This window comes from Bos taurus, chromosome 15 (genome assembly GCF_002263795.3).
Source record: "Bos taurus isolate L1 Dominette 01449 registration number 42190680 breed Hereford chromosome 15, ARS-UCD2.0, whole genome shotgun sequence".
NCBI classification, from domain to species: Eukaryota; Metazoa; Chordata; class Mammalia; order Artiodactyla; family Bovidae; genus Bos; species Bos taurus.
Genome location: NC_037342.1, coordinates 17487938 through 17504220, shown reverse-complemented (window position 1 = coordinate 17504220; position 16283 = coordinate 17487938). Strand labels below are relative to the sequence as shown.

Here is a 16283-nt window from a genome sequence, read left to right as displayed (position 1 = left end):
ATATCTGATCACCAATAAACCTTCAAATAGAATGTAAATGGAATGCTTCCCACAAATTCCTGATTACAGTTAAACAGTATGATTACAACTAATGACAGGGCTATACATTCATGAACTGAATAGTACCTTTCTATGAAACAAATGCACTTACTCAAAATAAGTATCTGTATTTTCTTAGGGGAAGGTACAGAATGATTTAACAATAACTGTTTAATGCAATTTTATGGAGAAATTGTTCTGCTAAATGAGAGAAAAGCAAGTATTTGGAGGCAGCTACTGATATATATATGATTTTAGGAATACATCATTGGTAAAGAGCCAAACAAAATATAGTATGACTCACTGTCAGTAAATGTTCCCTAAATGTCCTTGCATTATTATGAGTGTTACTGTCTGATTTAAATGTGTGTGTGTGCTCAGTCATGTCTGACTCCTTGTGACCCCATGGACTATAGCCCACCAGCCTCCCGTGTCCATGGAATTTTCCAGGCAAGAATACTGGAGTGAGTTGCCATTTCTTACTCCAGGGGAATCTTCCCTACCCAGGGATCGATACCTTGTCTCCTGAATTGGCAGGTGGATTCTTTACCACTGGGCTACCTGGGAAGCCAGTTTAAAAAGTATCTATAAAATAAATGTACATTTTTCTTAAAGGCAATAAAAAACAATGATGTATTTATCAGAAAAGATCTTTAAAATCTAACAATTTAACCATCCTTTACAATAAGTTTAAGAGCTGCTTTTATGGATTAAAGACCTAAATGGAAGACCAGAAACTATAAAACTCTTGGAGGAAAACAAGGGCAGAACACTCTCTGATGTAAATCGCAACAAGATCCTCTATGACCCACCTCCCAGAGTAACAGAAATAAAAACAAAAATAAACAAATGGGACCCAGTTAAACTTAAAAGCTTTTGTACGATGAAGGAAACTATAAGCAAGGTGAAAAGGCAGCCTTCAGAATGGGAGAAAATAGCAGCAAACAAAACAACTGACCAAGAATTAATCTCCAAAATATACAAGCAGCTCACAAAGCTCAATACCAGAAAAATGACCCAATCAAAAAGTGGGCCAAAGAATTAAATAGACATTTCTTCAAAGAAGACAGACAGATGGCTAATAAAAATATGATAAGATGCTCAACATCACTCATTATTAGAAAAATGCAAATCAAAACCACAATGAGGTATCATCTCATACAGGTCAGAATGGCCGCCATCAAAAAGTCTACAAACAATAAATGCTGGAGAGGGTATGGAGAAAAGGCAACCCTCCTACACTGTCAGTGGGAATGCAAACTGGTACAGCCACTATGGAGAACAGGGTGGAGATTCCTTAAATAACTGGGAATAGAACTGCCATGCTGCTGCTGCTAAGTCGCTTCAGTTGTGCCCGACTCTGTGCAACCCCATAGACGGCAGCCCACCAGGCTCCCCCATCCCTGGGATTCTCCAGGCAAGAACACTGGAGTGGGTTGCCATTTCCTTCTCCAATGCATGAAAGTAAGTGAAAGTGAAGTCGCTTAGTCGTGTCCAACTCTTCTCGACCCCATGGACTGCAGCCCACCAGTCTCCTCCATCCATGGGATTTTCCAGGCAAGAGTATTGGAGTGGGCTGCCATTGCATTCTCCGAGAACTGCCATAGGACTCAGCAATCCCACTGCTGGACATACACACTGAGGAAACCAGAATTGAAAGAGACATGTATACCCCAATGTTCATTGCAACACTCTTTACAATAAATAAGACATGGAAGCAACATAGATGTCCATCAGCAGATGAATGGATAAGGAAGTTATGATACATATACACAATGGAATATTGCTCAGCAATAAAAAAAAAGAACACATTTGAGTTAGTTCTAATGAGGAGGATGAAACTGGAGCCTATTATACAGAGTGAAGTAAGTCGGAAACAGAAACACCAACACAGTATATTAACATATATAAATGGAATTTAGACGGTAATGACAATCCTATGTGCAAGGCAGCAAAAGAGACACAGATGTAAAGAACAGGCTTTTGCATTATGTGGGAGAAGGCCAGGGTGGGGATGATTTGTGAGAATAGCACTGAAACATGTATATTACCATATGTAAAATAGATGACCAGTGCAAGTCCAATGCATGAAGCAGGGCACTCAAAGCTGATGCTCTGGGACAACCCAGAAGGATGGGGTGGGGAGGGAGGTGGGAGGGAGGTTCAGGGTGGGGGGGACACATGTGTACCCATGGCTGATTCATGTCAATGTATGGCAAAAACCACCACACTATTGTAAAGTAATTAGCCTCCAATTAAAATAAATTAATTTTTTAAAAAAGAGTTACTTTTAAGGAAAGTGTTTTAGATTCAAGAAGATTTTACTACATATGCTAATGCTATGCTAAGTCACTTCAGTCGTGTCTGACTCTGTGTGACCCCATAGACGGCAGCCCACCAGGCTTCCCCGTCCCTGGGATTCTCCAGGCAAGAACACTGGAGTGGGTTGCCATTTCCTTCTCCAGTGCATGAAAGTGAAAAGTAAAAGTCAAGTTGCTCAATCGTGTCCGACTCTTAGCGACCCCAAGGACTGCAGCCTACCAGGCTCCTCCGTCCATGGGATTTTCCAGGCAAGAGTACTGGAGTGGGGTGCCACTGCCTTCTTAATTATTAGTAGTTGCTAGAAGTTTAAAGTATAAAGTTATGGTATAGAAGTTAAGGTATAAAGAACATGTTTTTACTATATTCACTTTAGTGGCTCAGAGGGTAAGAAGTCTGCCTGCAATGCGGGAGACCTGGGTTCCATCCCTGGGTCAGGAAGATCCTTCGGAGAAGGAAATGGCAACCCACTCCAGTATTCTTGCCTGGAAAATCCCATGGACGGAAGAGCCTGGCGGGCTACAGTCCATGGGGTCGCAAAGAGTCGGACATGACTTAGCAACTTCACTTCACTTTAGAGGGTAGAGCAAGATCTACTGTAAATGCTTTTTACTGACCATGAAATATCTTAATGTTCATCTCTGACTGAGATCACAAGTGAATGAATTTGCTGTCAACCTTACAATGGTAAAACTGTAATGAATCTTAGAGATCATAATGACTCCATTTTACAGATGAGGAATTAGAGTTTGAAAAATTATTTTAAAGGAGGCTCTTTCTCTTTTTCTCAGAGAAGTAGGCTGATCTCACTCAGAACGGGTGTTGGATGGGGTGAGGGGGAGCCATGTTTGGGAAGTATGGTTAAGAAGTACCGATTCCAAAAGTAGAAGACTACCAAATGTTTGCTTTAATGAGTTCCAGTTGATAATAGAACCTTAAAAGAGTCCCAAACACTACAATATATCAGATCCCTTACCCTCCTCTAAAAAAAAAATGTTCTTGAATCCTAAAAATTTTAAATGTGCTTCATATCTGATTCCATCTTGAATATCTAGGAAATGCATACAATTTACATTTAGTTTTTATTTGGCAGTCACTTTTGTGAAATCCTTCAGGGTTTCAGTGAGCATGGAGAATGAGACTATTTATTTGTATTCCTCCTCCATGTAGAAAAGTATTTCCCGATCTATTATCACCCTGGAACGTTAAGTACCTACTATAAATAAAATAAAGGAAAAGTTCCTAACAAATCTCAATATGTACATCTCTCTTTTCTCCATCAAAGCACCAGTGATGACAAACTTCTAAAGACAACTCAATCCTTAAAAAACAATAACAATGAAACAAACAAAAACTCCTCAGTTGTGACTGTGTCCTTGGTTGCTGTACAAAACACACTCTCACGGGTCCTGGCCCTGTATTTCTGATGACCACATTCCGTGCTGTGAGATATTCAGACCATTACCGCATTCATCTCCGTCTGCACGGTGCCCAATGAGCTCATGCTGTAATCTGGGCTGGAGCACTGCTTGCTGTAAAGCTAAACGAATCAATCACGAATCTGGGAATCCTTCTATGCAGTTCTCCGGGGCTGCATAGATGGGAAGCTGCTCGGTCAGAGGAGGAAAAGTGGAGCTTGGAGAAGGGTAGCCAGGTCAGGGCGTGCGCAGCGAGGGACGCTGAGTTTGGGGAGAAGGCAGCAGGGGAACCGAAGAGTTGGGGATTAAAATGCCAGCAGGGCCAGAGCGCTGGGTAAGAGGGGCTGGTGAGGGTAACCTGGGTTCAGGCGGGAAAGGAAAAACGGAAAGGGGGCGCAGGAAATGGGAGCCAAAGAAAGAAGTGAGAAATTGCGGAGGAGGAAGTCGTCCCTGGAAGAGGAGGGGCAAAGGGGAAGCGAGAATGGAGTGTTTGCACTTTCGAGAGGGAAGGGCCAGATCTACTCCCGACTCGGGCCGGTGCAACCAACGCTTAGGGAGAGGGCCCCAGGCGGACGGAGGGGGCGGCGCGGTCCCTGGGGGCGGGAGGGGGGGGGCTCCCAGCGCCCGGGGTCCTACCTGAACCGTTCCTGTCCCGCCGTGTCCCAGAGCTGCAGCTTTATCCTCTTGCCGGGCTCGATCTCCAGCAGGCGGGAGAAGAAGTCCACGCCGACGGTGGGGTCGCAGGCTGGGGAGCGCAGCCCAGGAAAGCGGCCCTGAGTGAAGCGGTGCAGGAGGCACGACTTTCCCACGGTGGAGTCCCCGATGACGATGAGGCGGAACTGGTAGATCCAGATGGTCTCCATCGCTCACGTGCCCAGCTGACTCTAAGGCCGCCCCACCCTCCTACCCGCCGCCGGGCAAATAAAGCGGCGGGAACTGTCCGTTCAGCACCTCCCCGGCGCCCGCCAGCCGGCTTCCAGCATATTCCTGCGGCTGCGGCCGCCACCAGGTCCCCGCCCTCTCTGGAGGGAGAGGCGGGGCCCGGCCGGGGAAGGGGCGTGGCTTCAGGCCAGGGGGCGGGGCAGGGCCGTGAGGAGGAAGCGGCGGGGCGGGCGGGGGGCGCGGAATAGTCTAGCTGCTCGCGAATTCCCGCCCCCGACCTCTGTAAATCAGTTTTCCCCAAAGCTCACTGGGCGCTTTGGGTGTGGTGAAAGGACGTGACAGCAGCAATGACCAATGAAAATGAAACAAGGTCTCAATTCTGGGAGGGTCAGCCAATGAAAAGTGAAAATCATTTTCTTTTACAGGCGTCAGGGCGGGCTCGTCAGATTTCGGCTCTGATTTTTGAAAATGTGGTTTCCACTTTCATCGGGTTTGACCAGCTCTGTGACCACTGTTGCTGAACCAGATATCTCTTCGCGGCTTTTTGCTCTCCATCCTTGTTGACTGCCACCTCCCAGGTGTTCTAAGGTGAAGGAGTTGAGAGCAAAGTTGAAATAAATTTGCAGAGCAAGTTCTGGATGCTTCAAGCAAGGACGTTGGCCGTTGCTCATGCCACCACCGTCTCTTCCTCACTGCTTTCATTACTACGGAAGAATAAGAAAAATGCCAATCGCCTCCATCGTCTCTAGGGCCCTTTAGTTTGGGGAAGGAGAGAAGGAAAGAAAATGAAATAGTGAGATGTTCATAAAAGCTCCCATTCTTCTCAGTCTCTGTTCTACATACATGTCGGAAAAATCCCATAGTGTTCTCTACTTACCTTGTTTCTGGTCAGGAATCTGAGTAAACAAAGCACACCTGAATTCTGGCGAGATTCTCATGCCTTTCTTCAAACTGGTTAATAATGAATTCAAGGTTTATCTTTTAAAAGTTAAGCAGTTTTAAAGTGAATTTTTGTTAAAATAGAATTTTAACAATTCAACTTTTTTCTTGTCCACATCCAAACTTATAGTTTCGTTATTCAGCTTTACTTCCTTTCTTATTTAGGAGGAATAAGTTTTGTTTTCAAAGATATGTTTAATCCTTTTTAAAACCTTTTTTTTGAAAGTAGTCTTTATTTCATACCATTTATCCCTCAAATCTCCCCATTTCCAATTGTTTGTACTTCCAAAGGACATACTCAAATAATCACAATCCTGAAACCAAGCAAAACATCTTTCTATTGTGTCTTTTCTTTAGATTTTTGTTTTGTCCATTTTTCTCCTTTTCAAATGTTAAAAAAAAAACTATCTATTCCCATTTCTTACCCACCAGTTAGTCTTCAGCCCTCTGCATGCCCAATATGTACCTGATATTGCTTTTGATAAGGTTGCCAGAGACTTTCCAACTACCAAATCCTCCTCACCCTGAAATGGAGCAGGACTCTGTGGTCCTTGCGCCTGCCCCATCATGTCCTCTGCCTCCCTGTTGTCTGAGGAAAACTTTAGCCAAGGAAAAGGTTTAATCAGAGAAGTGAGAAATGCTGAAACAAAGGAAAACAAAGGAAACTAAATAATAATAATGTAGTCATTAAGCATAGTCAAGGACTTTTAGCTTTTTCTCAAGGGCTATAGATAATATTATGAGCCATATCCTGTGAGCTGTCTTATAGATACTAAAACACCAGGTGGGGAAGTTAGCTACATGATGGCCAGCCTGTACCCAGGACATGACCTGCCACAATTCCAAGAACTGGCCGCAAAGAAATGGGAACAAATGAACCTGGAACTAAAGATTAACTGTATCTAAAACAACCAAGTCAGACCACTGATGACCGATTTGAAGATAACTGTTAGAGATGACTGTGCTGTTTCTGCCTTAGACACTTATCTCTCTATAAAAGCTCTCACCCACTACTTGTCGGGAGTGGGGAGGATAGTCAGCCTTTGCACAGATGTGTCCACCACCCTCCCCCAGTCCAGTTGCCAGTGTCTGAAATAAAGCAAACTTTCCTTTCCACCAAGCTGGCCTATTTCTTGGCTTTTGAGCATTGAGCAGCCAGACCCGATGACTCCCCACCCACCACACCCTTTTGGTAACAACCTCATCATTTGTCTTTAGTTATTCTTGACCCCTCTGTAGTTTTTGTTGATTAAACTCTTTGGCTGAAAGCTAATTGGCTGACTCAACTCTTAAAACCACAGTCTTCTTTCTTCTAGTCCTTCTCCAGTTAGGGATGGCCAAATGACAGAGGTGGAATCAATGAGACATAAAGCTTTTGTTTTTCTGATGACAAAACCCTTACTGGCCATCACTTTATGGCCTTTCTTTTTCCTTCCTACCTGGAAAATGTAACATCCATGTGTGACCATAGAGGTGAAGGCTAGATGCTTCAGATGGTGGTAGGAGAGAGGAACAACCTGAGACCCTGATGGAGTTGTTGATCTGTGGTACCAGTTCTGGACATCTTCTTGTTTGAGATAAATTAATCAGTACCTGTTTAAGCCAGTGGTGATTGAATTTTCTATAAGTATAGCCTAAAAGATGTCCTTTTCATTATAGGGGACTGGAATGCAAAAGTAGGAAGTCAAGAAACACCTGGAGTAACAGGCAAATTTGGCCTTGGAATATGGAATGAAGCAGGGCAAAGACTAATAGAGTTTTGCCAAGAAAATGCACTGGTCATAACAAACACCCTCTTCCAACCACACAAGAGAAGACTCTATACATGGGCATCACCAGATGGTCAACACCGAAATCAGATTGATTATATTCTTTGCAGCCAAAGATGGAGAAGCTCTATACAGTCAGCAAAAACAAGACCAGGAGCTGACTGTGGCTCAGACCATGAACTCCTTATTGCCAAATTCAGACTTAAATTGAAGAAAGTAGGGAAAACCACTAGACCATTCAGGTATGACCTAAATCAAATCCCTTATGATTATACAGTGGAAGTGAGAAATAGATTTAAGGGCCTAGATCTGATAGATAGAGTGCCTGATGAACTATGGAATGAGGTTCGTGACATTGTACAGGAGACAGGGATCAAGACCATCCCCATGGAAAAGAAATGCAAAAAAGCAAAATGGCTGTCTGGGGAGGCCTTACAAATAGCTGTGAAAAGAAAAGAAGTGAAAAGGAAAGGAGAAAAGGAAAGATATAAGCATCTGAATGCAGAGTTCCAAAGAATAGCAAGAAGAGATAAGAAAGCCTTCTTCAGCGGTCAATGCAAAGAAATAGAGGAAAACAACAGAATGGGAAAGACTAGGGATCTCTTCAAGAAAATCAGAGATACCAAAGGAACATTTCATGCAAAGATGAGCTCGATAAAGGACAGAAATGGTATGGACCTAACAGAAGCAGAAGATATTAAGAAGAGATGGCAAGAATATACAGAAGAAATGTACAAAAAAGATCTTCACGACCCAGATAATCACGATGGTGTAATCACTGACCTAGAACCAGACATCCTGGAAAGCGAAGTCAAGTGGGCCTTAGAAAGCATCACTACGAACAAGGCTAGTGGAGGTGATGGAATTCCAGTTGAGCTATTCCAAATCCTGAAAGATGATGCTGTGAAAGTGCTGCACTCAATATGCCAGCAAATTTGGAAAACTCAGCAGTGGCCACAGGACTGGAAAAGATCAGTTTTCCTTCCAATCCCAAAGAAAGGCAATGCCAAAGAATGCTCAAACTACCGCACAACTGCACTCATCTCACACGCTAGTAAAGTAATGCTCAAAATTCTCCAAGCCAAGCTTCAGCAATATGTGAACCATGAACTTCCAGATGTTCAAGCTGGTTTTAGAAAAGGCAGAGGAACCAGAGATCAAATTACCAACATCCGCTGGATCATGCAAAAAGCAAGAGAGTTCCAGAAAAACATCTATTTCTGCTTTATTGACTACGCCAAAGCCTTTGACTGTGTGGATCACAATAAACTGTGGAAAATTCTGAAAGAGATGGGAATACCAGACCACCTGATCTGCCTCTTGAGAAAGCTGTATGCAGGTCAGGAAGCAACAGTTAGAACTGGACATGGAACAACAGACTGGTTCCAAATAGGAAAAGGAGTGCGTCAAGGCTGTATATTGTCACCCTGTTTATTTAACTTATATGCAGAGTACATCATGAGAAACGCTGGACTGGAAGAAACACAAGCTGGAATCAAGATTGCCGGGAGAAATATCAATAACCTCAGATATGCAGATGACACCACCCTTATGGCAGAAAGTGAAGAGGAACTCAGTAGCCTCTTGATGAAAGTGCAAGTGGAGAGTGAAAAAGTTGGCTTAAAGCTCAACATTCAGAAAATGAAGATCATGGCATCTGGTCCCATCACTTCATGGGAAATAGATGGGGAAACAGTGGAAACAGTGTCAGACTTTATTTTTCTGGGCTCCAAAATCACTGCAGATGGTGACTGCAGCCATGAAATTAAAAGACACTTACTCGTTGGAAGGAAAGTTATGACCAACCTAGATAGCATATTCAAAAGCAGAGACATTACTTTGCCAACAAAGGTCCGTCTAGTCAAGGCTATGGTTTTTCCTGTGGTCATGTATGGATGTGAGAGCTGGACTGTGAAGAAGGCTGAGCGCCGAAGAATTGATGCTTTTGAAGTGTGGTGTTGGAGAAGACTCTTGAGAGTCCTTTGGACTGCAAGGAGATCCAACCAGTCCATTCTGAAGGAGGTCAGCCCTGGGATTTCTTTGGAAGGAATGATGCTAAAGCTGAAACTCCAGTACTTTGGCCACCTCATGCGAAGAGTTGACTCATTGGAAACGACTCTGATGCTGGGAGGGATTGGGGGGCAGGAGGAGAAGGGGATGACAGAGGATGAGATGGCTGGATGGCATCACTGACTCGATGGACATGAGTCTGAGTGAACTCCGGGAGTTGGTGATGGACAGGGCAGCCTGGCGTGCTGCGATTCATGGGGTCGCAAAGAGTTGGACACGACTGAGCGACTGATCTGATCTGATAGCCTAAATACTTTTATGTCTTGGTTTCTACAGAAGCATTCTTTCTTAGTTTCTTGTTCCTTTGATCCATATCTTACATATTAAAGTTCATAAGAGATCTGTCTTTCCTTTCTTTACCCTTTCCCCTGTTTTCCTTCAGTTTAAGCTGTTACTCATGATTTAATCTACTCTAGTGACTTCAGTTACTCCCTTATCAAAATCATATGTCCTCCCCCAACCCTTGCTCTGTATTCAGATTCATATTTCAAACTGCCTCTCCTCTTAGATGTCATATAGACATTTCACAGTTGACTCTGTGTTGGTCAGGATTCTTTGAAAAAAGTTTTAGTTAGGGTGATATAAAAAGATAGGTGTGCTTATCACAAGAGTACAGAGGTATTTTCAGAGTCCACAGGCTGGTCTGCAGCTGTTATCAGGAAGGGGTTGGAACCAGGAAAGGTAAAGATCTGAAGAACCCAGGCAGCATGTGTCCCTGTCTCTCTTATATTTCTTTCTGTCTGACATCTGCTTAATCCTTATCTCCCTGCAAATCAGCTTTCCCTGCTACTTAGTCCATATGGAAGACTGTAGTTGCTTCAGTTTCCAAGTTAGATATTTAGACACATATGGAAATCAATTTCCATTTTTCTGTAGAGACAGTCTGGTTGACCCAGTTCAGAATACGTGTTCATACCAAAGAGATATGGTCAGGAGAAGAGGAACATGCTGATGCTGGGAGGGATTGGGGGCAGGAGGAGAAGGGGACGACAGAGGATGAGATGGCTGGATGGCATCACTGACTCGATGGACGTGAGTCTGAGTGAACTCTGGGAGTTGGTGATGGACAGGGAGGCCTGGCGTGCTGCGATTCATGGGGTTGGACACGACTGAGCGACTGATCTGATCTGATCTGATACATGTATCCACTTTTTTTTTTATATTCTTTTCCTATATAGGCCATTACAGAGTACTGTTGTTGCTATTCGGTCGCTCAGTCATATCCAACTCTTTGCAAACCCATGGACTGCAGCTCGCCATGCTTCTCTGTCCATCACCATCTCCTGGAGTTTGCTCAAACTCATGTCCATTGACTCAGTGATGCTATCCAACCATCTCATCCTCTGTCATCCCCTTCTCCTCCTGCCTTCAATTTTTTCCAGCATCAGGGTCTTTTCCAATGAGTCAGCTCTTTACATCAGGTGGCCAAAGTATTGCAGCTTCAGCTTTAGCGTTGGTCCTTCCAATGAATATTCAGGATTGATTTCCTTTGCACTCAAAATAGGATTGACTGGATCGATCTCCTTTCAGTCCAAGGGACTCTCAAGAATCTTCTCCAACACCACAGTTCAAAATTATCAATTCTTCGGCACTCGGCTTTCTTTATGGTCCAACTCACACATCCATACATGACTACTGGAAAAACCATAGCTTTGACTAGACGGACCTTTGTCGGCAAAGTAATGTCTTTGCTTTTTAATACACTGCCCAGATTGGTCATAGCTTTTCTTCCAAGGAGCAAACGTCTTTTAATTCATGGCCTCAGTCACCATCTGTAGTGATTTGGAGCCCAAGAAAATAAAGTCTGTCACTGTTTTCATTTTTTGCCCATCTATTGGCCATGAAGTGATGGGACCAGATGCCATGATCTTAGTTATTTGAATGTTGAGTTTTGAGCCAGCATTTTCTCTCTCCTCTTTCACTTTCATTAAGAGGCTCTTTAATTTTTTTTCACTTTCTGTCATAAGGGTGGTGTCACCTGCATATCTGAGGTTATTGATATTTCTCCCAGAAATCTTGATTCCAGCTTGTGCTTCATCCATACTGGCATTTCTTATGATGTTCTCTACATATAATTTAAGTAAGCAGGGTGACAATATACAGTCTTGACATACTCTATTCCCAGTTTTGAACCAGTCTGTTGTTCCATGTCCAGTTCTAACTGTTGCTTCTTGACCTGCATACAGATTTCTCAAGAGGCAGGTAAGGTGGTCTGGTGTTCCCATCTCTTGAAGAATTTTCCACAATTTGTCGTGATCCACACAGTCAAAGGCTTTAGTGTAGTCAATGAAGCAGAAGTAGATGTGTTTCTGGAATTCTCTTGCCTTTTCTGTGATCCAATGGATGTTGGCAATTTGATCTCTGGTCCCTCTGCCTTTTCTAAATCCAGCTTGAACATCTGGAATTTCTTGGTTCATGTACTGTTGAAACCTGGCTTGAAGAATTTTGAGCATTACTTTGCTAACATGTGAAATGAGTGCAATTGTGCGGTAGTTTTGAACATTCTTTGGCATTGCCCTTGTTTGGGATTTGGACAAAAACTGACCTTTTCCAGTCCTGTGGCCACTGCTGAGTTTTCCATATTTGCTGACAAAGATGAATTCGGTGGCTTTCTTGCTATTTTCTTTTGCTGTGTATTACAATTTGGTTAATGGTGTTAGTATTTATCCTAGCTCCTTAGACACATGAAAGTTTTTGGTACTGAATTAGGAGGCTGGGAGTTTGTGTTGCATAAAGGGGAGAGGTGAAATTGGTCTAAAGGTGGCAGAATGTAGAGCTAATTATTAGCTAATAATCTGATAGATAGTATCCAGAACAAAACTAAAATGGAAAGGAATTTAGGCAGGCCTTAGAAGAAATGGGTAGAAGGACCAGATATAGCTATAAGCTAACAGAATGAAAACTGGGAATCCATACCAAAGAAAGGTTTGTATGGCTTGGTTAGACACCACCAGCCAGAGGAAAAGCGTGGGACTTTTTATAAGGTCCTCAACCTCAGGAGAGATCTAATGAGGACACTAAGGATTTAGACACTAGATTCAGTTCATTAAGATAGAATGAAAACTTCATCTATCTTGGAATCTCCACTCTTCTTTGTTGTATTCTACCAATCATTAAGTCTTGTTGCTTTTATTTTAACAGTATTTTATAGATTTATGACATTTCTGAACTTCCCACTATCACTGTCTGTTCATTTCATTCTCTTATCACATTAGGCTACACTGCTCAAGGGCATCTCTATTAGTTTCCTAGGCCTGAAGTAAAAGAATACCACAAAAGGAGTGGCTTAAAATAACACAAAAGGAATGGCTTAAAATGCTGGACTGGATAAATCACAAGCTGGAATCAAGATTGCTAGAAGAAATATCAATAACCTCAGATATGCAGATGATAACATCCTTATGGCAGAAAGTGAAGAGAAACTAAAGAGCTGTTGGTGAAGGTGAAAGAGGACAGTGAACAAACTGGCTTAAAACTCAACTTTCAAAAAATGAAGATCATGGCACCGGGTCCCATCACTTCATGGCAAATAGATGGGGAAACGATGGAAACAGTGACAAACTTTATTTTCTTGGGCTCCAAAATCCCTGTGGACAGTGACTGCAGCCATGAAATTAAAAGACGCTTGCTCCTTGGAAGAAAAGCTATGACAAACCTACATAGCGTATTAAAAAGCAGAAACATTACTTTGCTGACAAAGGTCTGTATTGTCAAAGCTATGGTTTTTCCAGTAGTCATGTATGGATGTGAGAGTTGGTCTATAAAGAAAGCTGAACATGGAAGAATTGATGTTTTTGAACTGTGGTGTTGGAGAAGACTCTTGAGAGTCCCTGGGAACTCAAGGAAATCAATCCAGTCAATCCTAAAGGAGATCAATCCTGAATATTCATTGGAAGGACTGATGCTGAAGCTGAAGCTCCAGATGCAAAGAGCTGACTCATTGAAAAAGATCCTGATGCTGGGAAAGATAAAAAGCAGGAGGACAAAGGGACGACAGAGGACGAGATGGTTGGATGGCATCACCAACTCAATGGTCATGAGTTTAAGCAAGTTCTGCAAGATGATGAAGGGCAGGGAAGAGTGAGGTGCTGCAGTCCATGGAGTTGTAAAGAGTTGGACACGACTGAGCAACTGAACAACAACAACAAAATAACAGAAATTTATTGGCTTATAGTACTAGTGCTAGAAATAAAAAATCAGGGTATCAGCCAGAATTCGTTGCTTCCTTTAAAAAATTGTATTTATTTGGCTGTGTTGGGCCTTAATTGACGTATGTGGGATCTTTCATTGCAGGGAGTGGTCTTAGTAGTTGCCCCACAGCATATGGGATCTTAGTTCCCTGACCAGGGACGGAACCTACGTCTCCTGCATTAAAAGGTGGGTTCTCAATCACTGGACACCAGGGAAGTCCCAGCTTGATTCCTTCTTAGGGCTGTGAGCAAGACTATATTCCATCCTTCTTTCTTAACTTCTGGTGGTTTACTGGTGATCTTTGTTTGGAGTTACTTGGACTATGGATGTATCACTCCAATTCTCCACCTTCACATGTCATTTTCCCCTTGTCTCTTCACATAATCTTCCCTCTGTACATGTCTGTGTCTGTTTCCAAATTTTTTCTATTTTATAAGGACACTAGTCATACTGCATTATGACTTAATGTGTGCTGTCACTTCAGTTGTATCTGACTCTTTCTGATCCTATGGACCATAGCCCGCCAAGCTCCTCTATCCATGGGATTCTCCAGGCAAGAATACTGGAGTGGGCTTCTGTGCCCTTCCTCTAGGGGATATTTCCAACCTATGGATCAAACCTGCAGTGGCAGGCAAGTTTTTCACCACTAGCACCATCTGGACTGAATGGCCTCATCTTAATTTGATCATCTGTAAAGACTGTTTACAAATAAGATATACATCTAAAGTACTGAAAGTTAGGACTTCAAAACAACTTAATCCTTAGCAGGTCCCCGTTTTGTGTCTACACTGCTTCCAAAATTATTTTGTTGGGGCTTCCCTGATGGCTCCATTTTATTAAACACCTCCAATGACTTATTCATCCTAGGATAAAATCTAAATACCTAATAGTATCATGTATGACCAATAATAATGTGATATCTGTAATCTAATCAGTAATTCCTCTACATGACATGCTATTTATATTATACTGGCTTTTTTTCCCCTGCTGTTCTCCCTTTCCTTATATCTTTTTACCAGATGAAAATATAGTTAGCAAATTTCTATTTATCTTCCAAAGGCTCCTTTGTAGTCTTTCTAAACCATCTATGCCTTTCAAGGAGAATCAATTTGTCGCTCATCTGTGTTACTGAAGCAGGTAAGCAAAGAGTACTCTGTACTTGTACAATATCTCTTATATCTTCTATAAGATATCTCATTGAATCATGGTTATGGTTTGACTATTTCTTGCTAGATTGTAAGTTCCTTCAGGCTGGAGGGACTTCTTAATTCTTTGCTATTTCCCCAGCACACACAGAACTAGCAGTACTATACTATACAGTACTATACTAGTACTATATAGTAGTACTCTATAAATGCTCATTGAGTGAAAATGAATTGTCAGCCATAATTATCATGAACCTGAACTTTTAAACATATGCAGTGTGCACACAACACGATGAGGTTCATGATGAATTAGAATTGATTAATTTTATGATTGCTAAAATTCGTCTCTGAATAATTCATGAATAACTTTAAAGTACATTTGAATTATGTAAGCTGAGTACAAATAATTTAATACTTTAATAAAATACTTTGTTATGTTTGTAGACATTTAAGCTTAGGAAATGGCAACCCACTCCAGTGTTCTTGCCTAGAGAATCCTGGGGATGGGGGAGCCTGGTGGGCTGCCATCTATGGGGTCGCACAGAGTTGGACACGACTGAAGCGACTTAGCAGTAGCAGCAGCAAGCTTAGAAAATAAGGCAGATAGTAGGGAAAATTTAATTTAAGAAAACGCCGTAAGCTGCTACTCAGGACATTCTGCTGAGAAAATATGGAAAATGCTAGAAAGGAGAATACTCTGTTTGTTGTTTATTAACCAGGAGTTAGGAGACTTGTGTTCTGATCCCAGCATGGCCGCTAAGTTTGGGGGACCTTTTATAAATCACTTACTCTCTCTGGATCTTTATTTCCTCATCTGACACTAAAAGGGTTGAGTTGCATCAGTGTTTTTCAAGCTAGGGGTCGTAAAATCAACCTGGTGGGAAACTACCAGAATTCAAAACAAAACTCCAGAGTACATCATACATAATAAGGATGTTTGTTGCATGAACCTTTTCTTTCAGTGACGTGTGTGTGTGTGTAAGTGTGTTGTGTGTGTGTGTGTGTGTATGTGTATTTTCATACTTGTCTGTGCTGGGTCAAGATGTAAAATTTATTTCTTTTGAGTCAAAGTAAAAAATTGTAAAAGCTAGATGATTTTTAATGCATCTTCTGACTTTGAGATTCTCTTAAAATGCTCAGGAATTCTCCATGCAGTATCCATGTTTGCTACATTAAATCTATACATGTGTGCTGTGATTTACAAGTGAGAAGACAACAAAAATTTTGCTGTTCTTTCAGTCTTCACCACTTAAGTAAATGGAAACACCATTTTTTTACTTGCTCAGTTCAGAAATCTCAGCCTGATGCCACACTTTTTATGTCTCCCATAAGTGTTCCACTAACAAATTTGATAGGACAATGCCTCTGGATGCAGTAGACCTGAGAGGTGCTGCGTGTGGCATAAATCCTCTTGGAGGAAGTCGCCATTAGCCCCACCATAGGGCTACCGAGCAGATGACTCACAAATTGGAGAACAATTATACCAAAGAAGTTCTTGCACTGTTGCAAAA

General features: G+C 42.2%; 2 protein-coding genes across 2 annotated transcripts in view; one reads left to right on the top strand and one right to left on the bottom strand.

The window, feature by feature from the left end:
- The window catches only part of RAB39A (RAB39A, member RAS oncogene family), a 33678-nt gene extending 28908 nt beyond the window's left edge, over positions 1 to 4770 (bottom strand). The window contains exon 1 of the mRNA NM_001192830.1: positions 4413 to 4770. Within this exon, the coding sequence (NP_001179759.1) occupies positions 4413 to 4639 (227 nt within the window). The 5' untranslated portion in view covers positions 4640 to 4770. The remainder of the gene's footprint in view (positions 1 to 4412) is intronic.
- Positions 4771 to 6761: 1991 nt separating this feature from the next.
- The window catches only part of SLC35F2 (solute carrier family 35 member F2), a 120934-nt gene continuing 111412 nt past the window's right edge, over positions 6762 to 16283 (top strand). Inside the window, exon 1 of the mRNA XM_002692963.7 lies at positions 6762 to 6789. Coding sequence (XP_002693009.4) covers positions 6762 to 6789 — 28 coding nt within the window. The remainder of the gene's footprint in view (positions 6790 to 16283) is intronic.